The sequence below is a fragment of the Bombus bifarius genome, unplaced genomic scaffold, assembly GCF_011952205.1.
Source record: "Bombus bifarius isolate JDL3187 unplaced genomic scaffold, Bbif_JDL3187 scf7180000007990, whole genome shotgun sequence".
Taxonomy (NCBI): domain Eukaryota; kingdom Metazoa; phylum Arthropoda; class Insecta; order Hymenoptera; family Apidae; genus Bombus; species Bombus bifarius.
In genome coordinates this window covers 2091094-2105894 of record NW_022884371.1, presented here as the reverse complement: position 1 = coordinate 2105894, position 14801 = coordinate 2091094, and the positions used below count along the sequence as shown (strand labels likewise).

Below are 14801 nucleotides of genomic sequence, written 5' to 3'. Positions count from 1 at the left end.
GCAATTTGATCGCTGTCATAATGTGGTTTTGGTATGTAACACCATTATCGGTTGAACGGTGTACTTCACTTTTCTGTGCTCCTCTTTACCCTTGCAGCAGGTCATGACTTCGTGACCATTATGTAGAGACAATGACAAGGTACATAGGTACCCTGATCGCCCATGTCATTTCGTGTCACATGCGACGTTATCGATCCAGTAAAGTAGTAATTAGGATTGAAACTAAGTTTTTGTTATAAAATTACAAGATATGGAATAAATCAGCTAGTAAAGGAAATATAGAATTCTATACTTTTGTAAATGGTCGAAACAATGATTTCATACATAACCTATTATATTCCTAACATTTTTCCACGCATCTCCACCTGTTTCCGCCTGGTCAAATTGAAAATCGCTTTACAATAATTTAGATATGTGAATGAGACTTTATCCGAATCTCTTCATCAACTGCGATCCTTACTATTTTGGGTGAACTGAGATGAGAGACATCTAAAGTTAAATATGTGTCAATAAAATATTAAGATGTCAGTAGATGACGTCACAAATGTGGTATCTTTCCTATCTCTTGTAGGTGATATAATCATTAACGAGTTGTCTGTGATAATTCCTATGTTCGCTATAGAAAATTGCAGAGGGCGTAAGAAACACTCTGATTTTTTGGTAGGTTAGTATTTTATAACCTGAGACACAAAATTCTATTTAATGTCATGTTTATCCTGTCCTTAGTAGAGAGGAAATCTTCTCTGTTCTTAGTCCATGCTGTATACTCGTCTTTTGTCAATGATAGTAACGAAATGATGAATTCTGTGAGGACGAAAAAGAGTATAGAAGAATGAAGTATACCAATCAACCGGTAGTGACGCTATATACTAAAATCAATATGGCCGCGATCAAATTGCTTCACGCGGCTTCACGGAATCTCGTATCCATAAAATATATGCCAGTCGCTCATGCTGATATCCGAATCCAGTTTCGGGATTCCGAACGATACGAGTATGTCGAGAGTCCATCTGAACTTCTTCCGGTTCGTTTCGAATAAGCCTTATAAAGAATGAAATATGGAGTGTGCGTCGGAGTAGGAGTGGATGCATGCTCGAATTAACATTTAAATTTTTAAGTTCATTAAATTTTTTCAAGTTTCATTAAAAATTTAGACATATTTAAATATGATTACATAATATATTACTTAATAAAAAGAAATTTTATTGAGTCAATAAAAAAAGATTTTCTTTGATAATTCATATTCAAGCAGTATCAATCGTTTCATATACGGGCAGCTTAATAAAAATAAAAAATAGAAAAAATATAAAATTTCAAAGTTCTCCCGCATTTTCTAAACGTTTAATTACTTTCTTATATTCTTCTTCTAAACTTTTGTATTCTTGGTCAAGAGTTTGTATACGTTGCTCCAATGTAGGTAGAGTGATGTTCGTACGATTATCAATGTTTTTCAACAGACATTCCAATTTTAACAAATCATTTTGTTCGCGTCTGTATGGAATATTCAATCTCCTTTTTACATCTAATCTATATCTACGATATTCTTGCTCGTTTGCTAAATCTGTTGCCCGTAATCTTAAAATTTCGTATACTCTGCGAGCTTGTTTCTAAAAATGAAAATTAATATTTTAATCTAAAAATATCTCTTATAGTGAAAAAAATATAAAACATACGTTAGTAATCTTGAATTTTTCTTTAGCCTCTTCACCCATCGTTTTACTAAAACCTTGAAGTAGACATTCTGGTGAAAAACTAGATAATTTACTGCAATTCATTGCATCCACATAATCTCTTAACCGTTGAAACGTCGCGGAAGGGTTCTCAACTACAACAATGATGACAATGCCTTACCAAAATGAACTAGATTTACTGAAATAAAAGTATTTAATCAGGCCTCACTTTTGTTTTGTTCTTTTCAAATACAAATTTGGATTTTTAATGATTATGTGTTTCTATGTTTTCATTTACCTGTTATGTCTTTGACTTGATTTCTTCCAGTATATTCGCAGTAAATAGCGTGTAACAAACGTGTACCAAGACCTATATTTTGAAATGGTGGTAATATTAAAACTTGAGCTATACGAGGTCTAATATGATGTGGGTATGCATAGTATTGATATACAGTAGCAAAACCAGTAGTTGCATAACGAGCAGTACCATCTGCTGTTAGATATTTCTCAAACCTGTTCCACAAAAAGTGATCTATTTAAAAAAATAATTTGCCATGTAATCAATAAGCAGCATAAATTAAAATCATGATTAAACTTACATATTAAAATAATGCCACCGCTCATCATCAATGTCTATAAAATTGGCAGCATCTATGTACCATAATACAAATGTACGGAGACGTTGATGATATTCTTTAAAACCGTTATAAGTCATGTCTGCTTTATAAACTTCAAATTTTCTTGTACAATTTTCATCTATATTATTTATAAATTTTGATTAAGTATTTAGATTATTTATGATATAAAAAAAGAATATATAGTATTGCAAGACATTACCACTGATAGAAAATGAATGTAGCAGTTCACCATGAGGTTTAAATATATCATCTTTCTTTAAAGATTCAATAAATGCATCTATGTTGGTATGTATTTGTGGAGCTAATTTCTCGGCAATGTTAGGCAATACTTCGTCAGCTTTGACACCTTCATAAAGTACTTTACTTATTTTTTCTGAATAATTCATACTTAAATATGTTTCTAAACAACCTGCTGAGTAATATAACTTTACTCTGAGATCCCGGTAACCAAATATAGATTCACTGATAAACAAAATTAATAATTAAAAAACGAACATAATAAATATATTTAATATAATCTATAATATTTATATAGATTTCTAATAATACATATTTCAATAACAAACCTATCTCCAAATACTTGATGGGACATTTCTGGTTTAAATGTATTTTGATCATTTTCTAAATCTTCAACAGAACGTACTAATTTCAATTCCAAAGCTTCATTACTGCTGACCACCAAATTCTTTAAACGTGCAGTAACTGGATCTTCCATATTATATTAATAATAAAATAGATAATACGAATTAATCTGTAAAAAGTAAAAAATTAGAATTGTATTAGTGATAAATCTTTTACAAATAAAATTACAAGCAATGAGTAAAATTATTTTATTATTATAGATAAAATTATTTCACACAAATATTTTCATGGTTATCCATGTTTAACTGAATTTGTTTTATATATATATATATACACACACACACACAAAATATATGTATATACAAATTTGACCTTAATGAGTTACCGCTAAATAACATTTATAGGTTATACAAAATATATTTCGGAATTTAATAAATTAGCAGGTAAAATTTGTTTATCAGTGTAAAATAGAATAAATATAAAAATGTTATTTTCAGGTATAAAGTTAAATTAATGCTTATTAAATAATTTCTTAAGTTCGTATTTATTTGTAAATATTTTCCTGATTCTTTGATTTAAAAAATTACCAAATTATCAACATTATATGTAACATTATCACAACAATATACCTTCTTTCAATAATCGTGTGTAATTTATAGATATAGATCACTACTTTTTAATATTTTTCCTTAAACATAACTATAAAACAACTTCGCGCCAAAAATAAAGCGGTTATTTAAGATGGTTACAACCCCTTCGAAGATTAAGAATTGACTGGATTTTATGTTCCAAATTCTTGTAAGTCATTGGTTATTCTGACTGGGTACCTTATAGATTAGTATTTTTAAATACGAAAGCAAAATTTGACATCACATTAATATCAATCGATCTTAATTATGAATATTTTCAAAAAATATGTGAATTTATTTTTTATGAAAAAGATTAATATTTTATATTGTGATGAATAAAAATCTATAAAATTAAATTCTACTTTATGAATTTAAATTAAATTCGGTTTCTTATATATCTTATCACCTATATAAAATAACAAATGAAATACATTGATTTTATATTTATGTTAAAACTTTTGTCTTGAACCTCAAAATGTTAATTTTTGTAATATGCTTATTAAGTACTTTAATTTAATATATTGCTGGAATCTTCAATCATAATTTTTTCTAATTGAAACAGAATTATTCTAATAATCAAAAATGTCTACAGGTGAGGTGAAAAAGATAGAAGAACCTTTAATATTTCACACGTATCCTTTGTGTAAAGTAAGGGTTTAAATTATATTTTACAAGATTTAATATTGTAATGAATATTAGGGTTTATTTGAAACCTTTTTAGTACAGTGATATGAAGGAAGAAATGAAGCAAGAAGCAATGGAAATATGCGTTACAGCTACGGAGAAATATACCGATAATCATGAACTAGCAGCTCGAAATATTAAAGATAATTTAGACAAAAGATTCGGTGGCCCATTTCATGTGGTTATTGGAGAATCGTATGCTTGTGCAGTTACGTATCAAGCAAAGTCGTTATTATATATGTACAACGCTGGTAATATTGCCATCCTTGTATGGAGAACAGTTTCAACTTTTTAACGACAATAATACAATTTTGATATAGTATACTGTACACCATGTACGTAATATAATTATTTCTGTTATATTTATTTACATTTTCCTGTCTAAATAATTATATGTAATATGGTTAGAGACATATGAACGGACAATAAATATAAAGCTGAATCCACAATGTGATCAAATGTCGCTACTGCTCGATTTTACTAATCATTATAGTGGATCGTCTTTTTCTCCACTTTTTTGATGATCGAAGATTATTTTATTTTGTTGTTTTTGCTGTATTGTTTTGACAATTTTAATAAAATGGTAAGAGTAAAAGCTAATGATATATTGTGAAGTAATTTTATTGTTGATATATTAATATTTGTAATAATATATTCCTAATATTTCTTTATTTTTTTACTGAATTAATATTGTTTTGTGATTTATAACTGTATATACAATGTCAAGAATGTGTGTATATATATGTGCATGTGTTTCATCATAATTTCATCAGAAGTGAAATAAATAGTTATGGCTTTACAAATATTGTTATTTATGAAGAGAAGAAAAAAGAAGAAAAATATTTTAATCACCTTTATTTTCAATATCTAACGTTTTTTTCAATGTATTTGAGATTATGAGGATACGTATAATTACTTAAAGTATATGTAAATTAACATGACATTTTTTAATGACTAATTGTTTTATGTTTGATAAAAAACGGAATTTATAGAATGTATTCTTATTAGTAATTGATATTTTTAGACTTCTACACTTATTGCAGCAGGCATTGGCCTTGCTGTAGTGGGTTTTACTGGGCGTTATATACTTAAAAGAATGCCGCAATTATCTCAAAAGATGGCAGAAGCTTATAAAAATGTACCAAAATTAAATTCACAGGTAAACTCCTAATTGTTAAGTTTATACAAAAGTTTCAATAGATTTAATGAAACGTGTCATTGTAGACATTAGCAAATAGTAAATATTACAAAGGAGGTTTTGAGTCTAAAATGACTCGACGAGAAGCTAGTTTAATATTGGATGTATCACCAACTGCAAGTAAATTGAAAGTAAAACAACAATTTAAGAAAATTATGTCTGTAAATCATCCAGATAGAGGTGGATCTCCATATATTGCTGCAAAAATTAATGAAGCAAAAGATTTACTAGAAAAATGATTTATATATAGATAAATGTATACGTATAGATAGTCTGTATGAAATTAGTTTGCATCTAGCCCCGTGATTGTAATTTGAATAAGTATTTTATTTAACTTATAATAAAATTATTTATACATAATAATGGTTCATTTCTAATTTTGATGCTGATTGAACTAAAAATTATATTGATAAAAGTATTTAACACGTGATCTTCATACAATTAATATATTACAATTTTATAAAATTAGTATTCCGTTTTCTTTGTATTTATAAATAAAAAATGTATAAAGAATCTTATAAATTAATCTAAATCAATGTAATAAGATTACTGGTATGCTATCCTTTGCTTTTATATTTACAGGAATACTGTAGATGCAACATTATTAATAATCTTATACCGTACATTCGTTTTTTCGGAATTACAATAAAATAATATATTGACTAGAATCTTTCAGTAGGTAAAGTCTTGTTACTAGTACTATCGTCCTAATTTATTCTCCTTTTGTTGTTCCAAACGTTGTCGTGATATTTTTGTTCTTAGTTTAATAATTGTGCTACCAGGCAGTGATCCAGGTACTTTAAATATACTCTAGTAAAAGAAAATAAAATATTTCATAGCAATTATTTGATTAGGTTTGTTAAAATACGTTTATTTTCTTAATAAAAAATTAAAAAATGCTTTATTTACCTGCATAAAGTCATGACATTTTAAAACAATACTGTCTTTTGTTATTTCTTTAAAGCATTCTGCTAATGTTGTAAAATCTTGACAAGCAAGCAAGTTGCATTTGTTCCTTTTTATGAGAGTTAATGCAACCCGAAATATAATTTTACTGCCTTCATAAAAAAGGCAATCCCATATACGCAGCGTAGTCTGCCAAGTTGTAAATATTTTATTCAATACTTCTATAGTATATGGCAATCCAAACAGGTATTAATTCAAAATGTTAAATTAATGCATGAATCAACTGTGTACACACCACATACAATAATGTTAAAAGACAGCAAAACATAAATTGTGTAAATTTTATCTTTAAAAAATATATATAATCAACTTTACCTCAATTGGTAATACTTCTGCAAATAAGCACACAAACCACTTCGTTGTAATGACTGGCCAAGGTAAGCCTATATTCGTTACATGTTGGTAAATATCTGGCATTTTTATTCTAAAATAATAATGATGATGCCATTACATGTATAATTTGTATATTTGTATTAAAAGTTAAAAAAATTTACTTGACTAATTCTGCAAGGACATCGATATCTGTAAGGAGGCCATCCATTGTTGGAGTATAATAATCAGGTAAAATTTTTTCTATTAGGACTTTTAACAACCAAAAGGCTGTTTCTTCGCTTTTTGTAACAAGCAATAGTAATCCTGCTATATAATTCAAGCCCTAACAAAAAATATGAAGAAATCTTTTATATAAATTATATTAAAAATATGAATGTATAATAAAATTATAATAATAAAAATTAAAATAAATTTAACATACTTGACAATATCCTACTGTTTTATTCTGATGAGCAAATGCTAATAGAATGTTATATAATTGATACTGTTGATTTTCTGTATTATTAAAAAATATATTATCAGGAAAAGTTCTTGGTAAATCAGTTTTAATAACATCTGCAACTTGTTTATTATGTGGAGGTTGTAGTAGCTTCTGATAAAGATCAGGGTCTGCATTTTTTAATTCTTCTCCTCCACTGACAGAAAGCCATACCTTTTAAAATGAAATTTTTTCTTTGTATGTTTATAAAATGAATTAAAATGTAAATTTTATACTTACTAATCCTCTATGTTCTCCTGGTATACCTTTACGAACATATCTCTTTATTGTAATATTACGTTGTAATGATTTTCCTTCTCCAATTATTTCAGACCACTTTTTTGCTCTTTTTGCAAGTACTTTGAGGTATTCTGAGATAAAATCTTCATAAGTTTCATAGTCAAAATCTTGAGGTCTTTCAAAGCCATATTCATCCACATTACTAATAAATATATGTACGTATATAATAACAAATTTGTTTTTGAAACATAAGATTAAGAAATTTTATAAGATTGTAATTAAAAGAAATACATCCTATAAATACTACTTATTCTTTTCATGTCACTAAATTAGATTGTATTCATAAAAACATAACCTCACTTAAGTCGAAACAAAAATAAAAAATATGACTATTATCTGTATTATATTAATTATGTCATTCATAGTTTGAGTATATATGTCTATAATAAAAAAAGGTATTACAACATAATTAAGAAATAATATAAAATCTATAATACCTTACCTAAAACATGAACTTGCCATACCCCACGCAAGACGATGCTGACATATGATTTCTGCCGAATATAGGGTGGTCAGTAAACACTTTTTAATTTTAAATTTATTGTGCGACAACATAATTAAAATATGTTTGCATTAATGGTGCACTGTATTAACGAATATTTTCTTTCTTATCTATTCTTATTATGTAATAAAGAATTATTTTGTATTAATATTATAAGTACGACGATTAAAATATTTTTATTTTAATTTTTAACAGGTTCAAAGGTTAATGATTTATAATATGATTGTGTATTTTTTATCTTTTTTTAGAATAATATAAATTACAGTTAAACATACATCTAATTCTATAATGCTCATATTGTATAGTGGAAACATAAATAATATTTGATAAACACATAATTGTCGGTAGACCACATTTAAATATTAATCTATAAATTTTACAATATTACAATACATTTATAACTTAAAATAAAGTAATAATGATAAAATATTTTTGAAAAAGTAAGATCGATTTGCTGGATAATCACTCACAATCGAGAAATCTAGTCGATAATAGATTTACTAGTTCAACATTTGCGCAAGCGTAATTAATTGATAGAAAATTATTTTTGATATTCAAATAAAAGATTGATACACGTATTTTGATATCACGGTATACACATAAATGATATTTTATCTATTTTTAATATATCTGATAATGAATATATTAACTTATTTATATACATTATAGCACTTACAGCTGCTATATTGTATAAATATATTATTGCTTTTGCTCAAATTTAAATAGATGATAAAGAAAATTTGATGAATGTATCCTAGTTTCTACGGTACTGAGCGCACGTGTTTCTTGCATACGATGTTGGCGACGCATGTGCAAGAAATCCTTTTCAAGGGACAAATTCCTCAGTCTGGCAAGAGTGGTCGATACTCGATATTACGGTACCACATGGTAACGGAGGTAAAATGGCGTTAACTGTTCCTTGTGTTGCTGGTAAGAATTTTCATATTGTTTTTATTGATAATTTTCTTACTTTAACATCAAATTTTTACTGGTATTTTTTTCTAAATGATATTAGCATGCATAGAATATACATCTATCCATGATATGCTTCACAAGTTTCGTATTACACTATATCTGATTGCACAAAAATGCGTCATGTGGCATTGTATTACTGGAACACATTTATGATTAAAAAAATGCGTCATATGGTACCTCGTTATCAGAATGCATTTATTATTAAATGTATTTACATGTATAGTTATTTCCGACAATTTCATTTAATTTCATAAATAATTCGTGGATATTTAAATTTATCCTGGATTAGGAATATATGTTAATAACTTTTTTATTTTAAGATATACATAATATTTTTCATGTTATACGTTTACTACTATTAAAATTATTCATGCATTAAATGTAATAAATAGTTTAATAATGGAAAAGGAACTTAGAATATTTTAATGTGATTTTCTATAGTGAGAGGTTCCATTGGAATCAGCTTAGGACAAGGCCCACCATCGTATGAACCAGTGAAGTCATTTCCTAAAGATGACAGTAAAACATGCAAAGCAATGATTTTTAGCCCAGAGGGAAGTTATTTTGCATGGGTCAATGGAGTGACTACCAAGATTTTACATTGTTCTACATGGAAAATTATTACAGAAATCAAAAGGCCCAAAATTTCTGCGATTCAGTTTTCCACTCGAAGCACATATTTTATGACATGGGAACCATTCATTGGTATTATATTAATTTTATATTATTTATTTTTAATTATTTTTATATGTTATATATCTTATTTATATATTTAACTTTATCTCACTGATTTTATTACTTTGTAATAAATTAGATGAATATAAAATTTTTTAACATATATTTTATTTGCATTATATTTCAATATTTTGAATATGGAAATGATACTTATATTATTAATTTGTATATTGCAGCGACAACATCAAATCCTCAAGGAACACCAAATCTTCACATATGGAGATCAGAAACTGGAGAACTGGTGAAGAGTTTTATACAGAAAAAACAATCAGACTGGTAATGTATTACATACTTATTTTATTTTTAATTAAAATTTATATTAAATTCATCAATTATTGCAAACTATTTATTTCTTTTTATCTTTTAACGTTGTGTGATCTATGTGATCAGAAAAATACAGTTTTAATAAATATTTCATATTTTAATGGCATTCATAATGTTTAAATTTTATAAAAATCTTATATTTATTATTACCAAAAAACTATCTACTTTTTTAAGATAAACATAAACAATAGGTAGAACTTATTTTCCTTATATCTACCTAGGGAACCTCAATGGACAAGTGATGAAAAGATCTGTGGGTTATTAGTTGGTGCAGATGTCATTCTATATGAAGATGTCAATTTTAACAAAATTATGTACAGAATAAATGTAGCCAAAGTTGCTAGATTTAGTATATCACCAAGTAATACTCCATACTATATTCTCTGTTATATGCCGGGTAATTAAATTTTGTTGTGTATTTATTTAATTTTAAATTAAACAAATGCATGTATATTATATCAAGGTACTTATATGTGGAGAGTATACTAGTTTCTTAGTTGTTATCATGTAACCATACCAGTTTATTAGTTGTTAAACATCAGTGCTTCATAAAAACTAAGAGAAGTCATACAAATTTCAATATAACAAACAAAATGATTTAAAACTGATAATTAGCAATTCCGTTTGGTTGATTAAAACATATAATGTTTATTAGTAATATAGTTCAAGCATAAATCATATAAAAAATTGGCATATTTTATGAAATACTTTTTTATTTCAGTTTCTCTCATTATGAAGCAAATATGTGTGGCAAGCATGTAATACACAAATGGAATGAAGATTATAAGATAATTATATCTGTATAGAATACTTTAATATTTTAAAGAAGTACTACAGAATATTAAAACATAATGGTATTTTGCAAAATATACAAGTATGAATATATAATCAGGATCAACATTAATGGGAAATATTCCTGATTATTGCATGCTCATTTTTATATGTAAGTACTGTCATAAAGTTTTAGGGATTCATAAAGTTTATTTAACAGGTAATTATTTTTTGTTTCAATATACTTGCGATTCTTAGGTGTCTATAAATGAAATTTGGAATTGCAGTAAATTTAATATCATATCTTTATAAGACGAATAAATACTCTCCACATTAAATACCAAATTATTAATTACATCATTACTTGTAAAGTACTATGCTACTATTACAATCTAGCTAATAATTTATTTTTTATAACCAGTATTATTACGTTACAGGAAAATCGGATCAGCCTTCATTTGGTAGGCTATTTCAATATCCGAAGTTCGAATCCACACAAGCTTTAGCAAACAAAAGTTTCTTCCAGGTATTATATTATTATAAAATTCATACATATGTATTTAAGTACACAATATTCTATAATTTCTATTTTCAGGCGGACAGAGTAAACATTTATTGGAATAATAATGGAACAAGCGTTTTATTAATGACGAGCACAGAGGTTGACAAAACAGGCGCTTCATATTATGGAAAACAAACTTTACACTATCTTAGTACAAAAGGAGAAACTTCTATGGTTATGCTTAGTACGTTATGATCTATTAATTATTATTGTTTTTATTTATGAAATAATACTTTTTCTTGTCTCCAAAACGTAATTTTTTATTTTTCTTAATTAGGTAATAAGGGCCCTATACATGCTGTTCAGTGGTCTCCTAAAAATAATGAATTCTGTGTTATATATGATTTTATGCCAGCTAAAGCTACACTATTTAATCTTAAGTGTGAACCAATATTTGAATTTGGTGCTTTGCATCGGAATAGCATTTATTACAATCCTCAAGGGAACAATATCCTTTAATTACTTTAAAATGCTACTAAAATAACTTTAAATGACTTGTTTATTTAGTTCTTTTTTTATTTATTAAGAACTGTATTTTCTTAACCACTTTGCACTTCTAATTTTGACGGGATTTGGCAATCTCCGTGGTGGTATCGAGTTATGGGACGTAGCTAACAGAAAACTAATTGCTAAAACTGAAGCTCCTGATACAACGCTTCTTCAATGGTCGCCGGATGGAGAACATTTCATGACTGCAACTACCGCACCTAGACTTCGAATGGGGAATGGGTAAATCTTTTATATTTTTGTATGATTTCGATAATTATATTTTAATTTATATCCGATAAATATTTCATATTTAGATTTAAGATTTGGCATTATACCGGGACTTTATTATACGAACGACCATGGAATGAACAAGAAGAACTTTGGGAAGTATTATGGCAAACCTTTCCACCAGGAACGTTTCCAGAAAAACCGATTAGTTATAAAGCTGTTGAAGGTATTGCTCCTAGTCAACCACAAGGTAAGAGTTCTTCATAATGTTCCTTAGAACAATAGAACTACTACATTAGTCGACATTATCTTTTAATATTAGAGTTTCATTTCATTTGCAGCATCAAAACAAGTGTATCGACCACCTTCTGCCAGAGGGGAAACTATTAGTTTTAAATTACGCGATGATGAAATGTTCAAAGATAAGAAAAAAGGTTCAAAGCGTTAGATAAATTTAAAAGCATAGAATTATAGATACAAAATAGGTATTTTATTTTACATGTATCCAATATTTGTTGTAGCTATAACAAAAGCAAAGAAAAAAGCAAAGAAAGGTACAAAGAAATCGGAATCCTTAGCATCTTCTCAATCAAACAATCCAAGTACAAATGGACAAGTTACTACAAGTACAGAAAGTCAGAATTTAAATACAAATGTTCCTGAATGTGATAATCTGGAGAGGAGTAAGAAAATTAAAAAAATTAAAAGCGTAAGAATCTCTGTTACTAATACTTCAGTAATAAAATAAAATTTATTTAACTGTTTATTATTCCTCATTTTTTACAGAAACTAGAGCAGATTTCAAAATTGAAGGAACTGCTAGTAGCTGGAAAGCAATTAGAAATCAATCAATTAGACAAGATCAAGAAAGAAGCTGATTTAATGAAGGAACTTGAAGAGCTTGCTTTATGATGAACATTTCAAATTATGGATATGTATGCGGTTTAAAAAGAAAAGTCTAAATATTTCTTTTAATAACGGAAAATGATCTCGGTCTCTCACATACTATATCGCACGTACGGAAGTTACGTTTGGCTGTACATAAAATTTTCATTCTGAAGAGGTAGCGGGAACAAACTAAATTTTGAAAGTGGATGGAATAGGTTTCCATGTCTCTCATTGAAGATATTAAGATTTAAAAATATAAGTTTTTTTTTGAGCGATGATAATGAAATTGAAATGGTCCATCGCTAAATCCTTCCTTTGATACTTGGGAATGAAACCATTTTTTTTCTTTCTTAATGGGTTCTTTATTCTAAGTAATATTTCGAAATAACATTGAAGAATGGGCATTGAAGATTGGAAAACAGTCCAATGACGACCAAGCTTCCTTATTATATAGCCCTGTATACCAATGTTGCATTACAAGACACTTCAGTAATCTTCTTGATATTACATTTGATAAATAAAAAATTGTACAGGGTGAATCATATTATCTTGGAATTACTTTGAAATGTGACTCGCAATAGCGATTTACCCCGTATAAAATGCATAATATGTGATGGAAAATGTGAGGTGGAAAAGAAAAATGGTATGATTATAAAACCGAATGCACATAAAATTTGTTCCTGGAGACAGGTGCTGTCATTTCACTTTTTATGTTTATAAATTATTGCGCACTATTCCATTTTTGTTTTTATCAATCTCTTTATGAAAATTTAGCGAGGGTTAGATATAGACATATCATTTTGTGATTTCATAATTATTACACTCATTTCATGAGTATTGCACTAGTATTTCCTGACAACTTTTCGTTCTTATACATACTTTTGTTTTGTGCCTTACATTATATGTTTAAGATTCAGATTTTATATTTTTCTTGCTGTCAAGGCTTATAAGACTGGTCAGATTAAAAGTACTATTACGTGGCACAGTGTAACAAATAAATGAAAGAAAACTGCCAAAAAATTACCAACTATATTCCACAACTAAAGGAACATTTTTAAGTAATAAAGAAAATATAGCTTTTTGAATTAGTTGATTTTTTAAAGTGCTGTTCTTCAATGATGTTCAAAGTTACCTTCGCTTATTTTTCAGATTGTTGTATGAGCATTTAACAACAATCTGTGTTCTGTAACAATATAATAGTTGTTGAATTACTTGTTTTAATTTAATATTTACTAATATTGAGATTTTTAGGTTTATCTGAGCAATCAGAGAATTTGTACAATATAGATTGTACAAGTCAATAGACAAAAGAACATTTCTTTTACCTTGTTTCCATTTCTTTTGCTATAATAATGAACAAAAGTTAAATACAATTGGGAAAACCTATAGTACAATGTGTGATTACGTCGAATTTTTATAAAATTCGTGAAATTATAACTAAAAATTATGTATCATTATTTCTGACATGTACATTGAATCATATACATATAAATTACCGATTAATTAACAAGTGATGGGTATCTCATAAAATGAATTACATCAAAAAAAAAAAAAAATCACAATCGCCAATGTTGTGTATACTTACGTGAAATTTATGAAAATAAATTATTAAAAACAACAGATGTCAACGATATGTAATATATTTTTATGAAATTGTATTTTTCCTGTATTACAATATATACGCATGTAATTCTCGATAAAAATTTTCATTTAAATTTATTAATCCGTTTAAATTATATCATGTGTATAGATTACTATTTGAATCGACGTGATATTTAAAAAAAGATTTGTTTGTATTGAAATAGTATTAAATTTTTTAAAACAAGTAAAACAATAGGGGTTGAAAAAT

At 27.3% G+C, this 14801-nt stretch overlaps 5 protein-coding genes across 5 annotated transcripts; 3 read left to right on the top strand and 2 right to left on the bottom strand.

The window, feature by feature from the left end:
• Positions 1–1186: 1186 nt before the first annotated feature.
• On the bottom strand, positions 1187–3693 carry LOC117205421 (histone acetyltransferase type B catalytic subunit). The gene is made up of 7 exons (XM_033443791.1): positions 3520–3693; positions 2875–3059; positions 2508–2770; positions 2270–2426; positions 1969–2183; positions 1674–1825; positions 1187–1607 (listed from the first exon to the last, which is right to left on the bottom strand). The coding sequence occupies exons 2-7, from the start codon at positions 3021–3023 to the stop codon at positions 1314–1316; spliced, it is 1230 nt and encodes a 409-aa protein (XP_033299682.1). The 5' UTR covers positions 3024–3059; positions 3520–3693; the 3' UTR covers positions 1187–1313.
• A 385-nt stretch (positions 3694–4078) lies between these two features.
• LOC117205431 (dynein light chain 4, axonemal-like) lies at positions 4079–4711 on the top strand. Its single transcript, XM_033443803.1, has 3 exons — positions 4079–4167; positions 4241–4538; positions 4612–4711. Exons 1-2 carry the CDS (start codon positions 4102–4104, stop codon positions 4496–4498), a joined length of 324 nt encoding a protein of 107 aa, XP_033299694.1. The 5' UTR covers positions 4079–4101; the 3' UTR covers positions 4499–4538; positions 4612–4711.
• LOC117205429 (mitochondrial import inner membrane translocase subunit TIM14) lies at positions 4709–5761 on the top strand. Its single transcript, XM_033443801.1, has 3 exons — positions 4709–4786; positions 5228–5362; positions 5428–5761. The coding sequence occupies exons 1-3, from the start codon at positions 4724–4726 to the stop codon at positions 5638–5640; spliced, it is 411 nt and encodes a 136-aa protein (XP_033299692.1). The 5' UTR covers positions 4709–4723; the 3' UTR covers positions 5641–5761.
• A 186-nt stretch (positions 5762–5947) lies between these two features.
• On the bottom strand, positions 5948–8079 carry LOC117205422 (growth hormone-regulated TBC protein 1). The gene is made up of 7 exons (XM_033443792.1): positions 7921–8079; positions 7419–7620; positions 7122–7352; positions 6862–7022; positions 6683–6791; positions 6311–6496; positions 5948–6211 (listed from the first exon to the last, which is right to left on the bottom strand). Exons 1-7 carry the CDS (start codon positions 8031–8033, stop codon positions 6101–6103), a joined length of 1113 nt encoding a protein of 370 aa, XP_033299683.1. The 5' UTR covers positions 8034–8079; the 3' UTR covers positions 5948–6100.
• A 649-nt stretch (positions 8080–8728) lies between these two features.
• LOC117205419 (eukaryotic translation initiation factor 2A) lies at positions 8729–14585 on the top strand. The gene is made up of 12 exons (XM_033443789.1): positions 8729–8910; positions 9397–9660; positions 9867–9966; positions 10236–10411; positions 11223–11311; positions 11381–11531; positions 11625–11795; positions 11902–12076; positions 12151–12314; positions 12406–12498; positions 12586–12773; positions 12851–14585. The coding sequence occupies exons 1-12, from the start codon at positions 8883–8885 to the stop codon at positions 12974–12976; spliced, it is 1725 nt and encodes a 574-aa protein (XP_033299680.1). The 5' UTR covers positions 8729–8882; the 3' UTR covers positions 12977–14585.
• Positions 14586–14801: the final 216 nt, after the last annotated feature.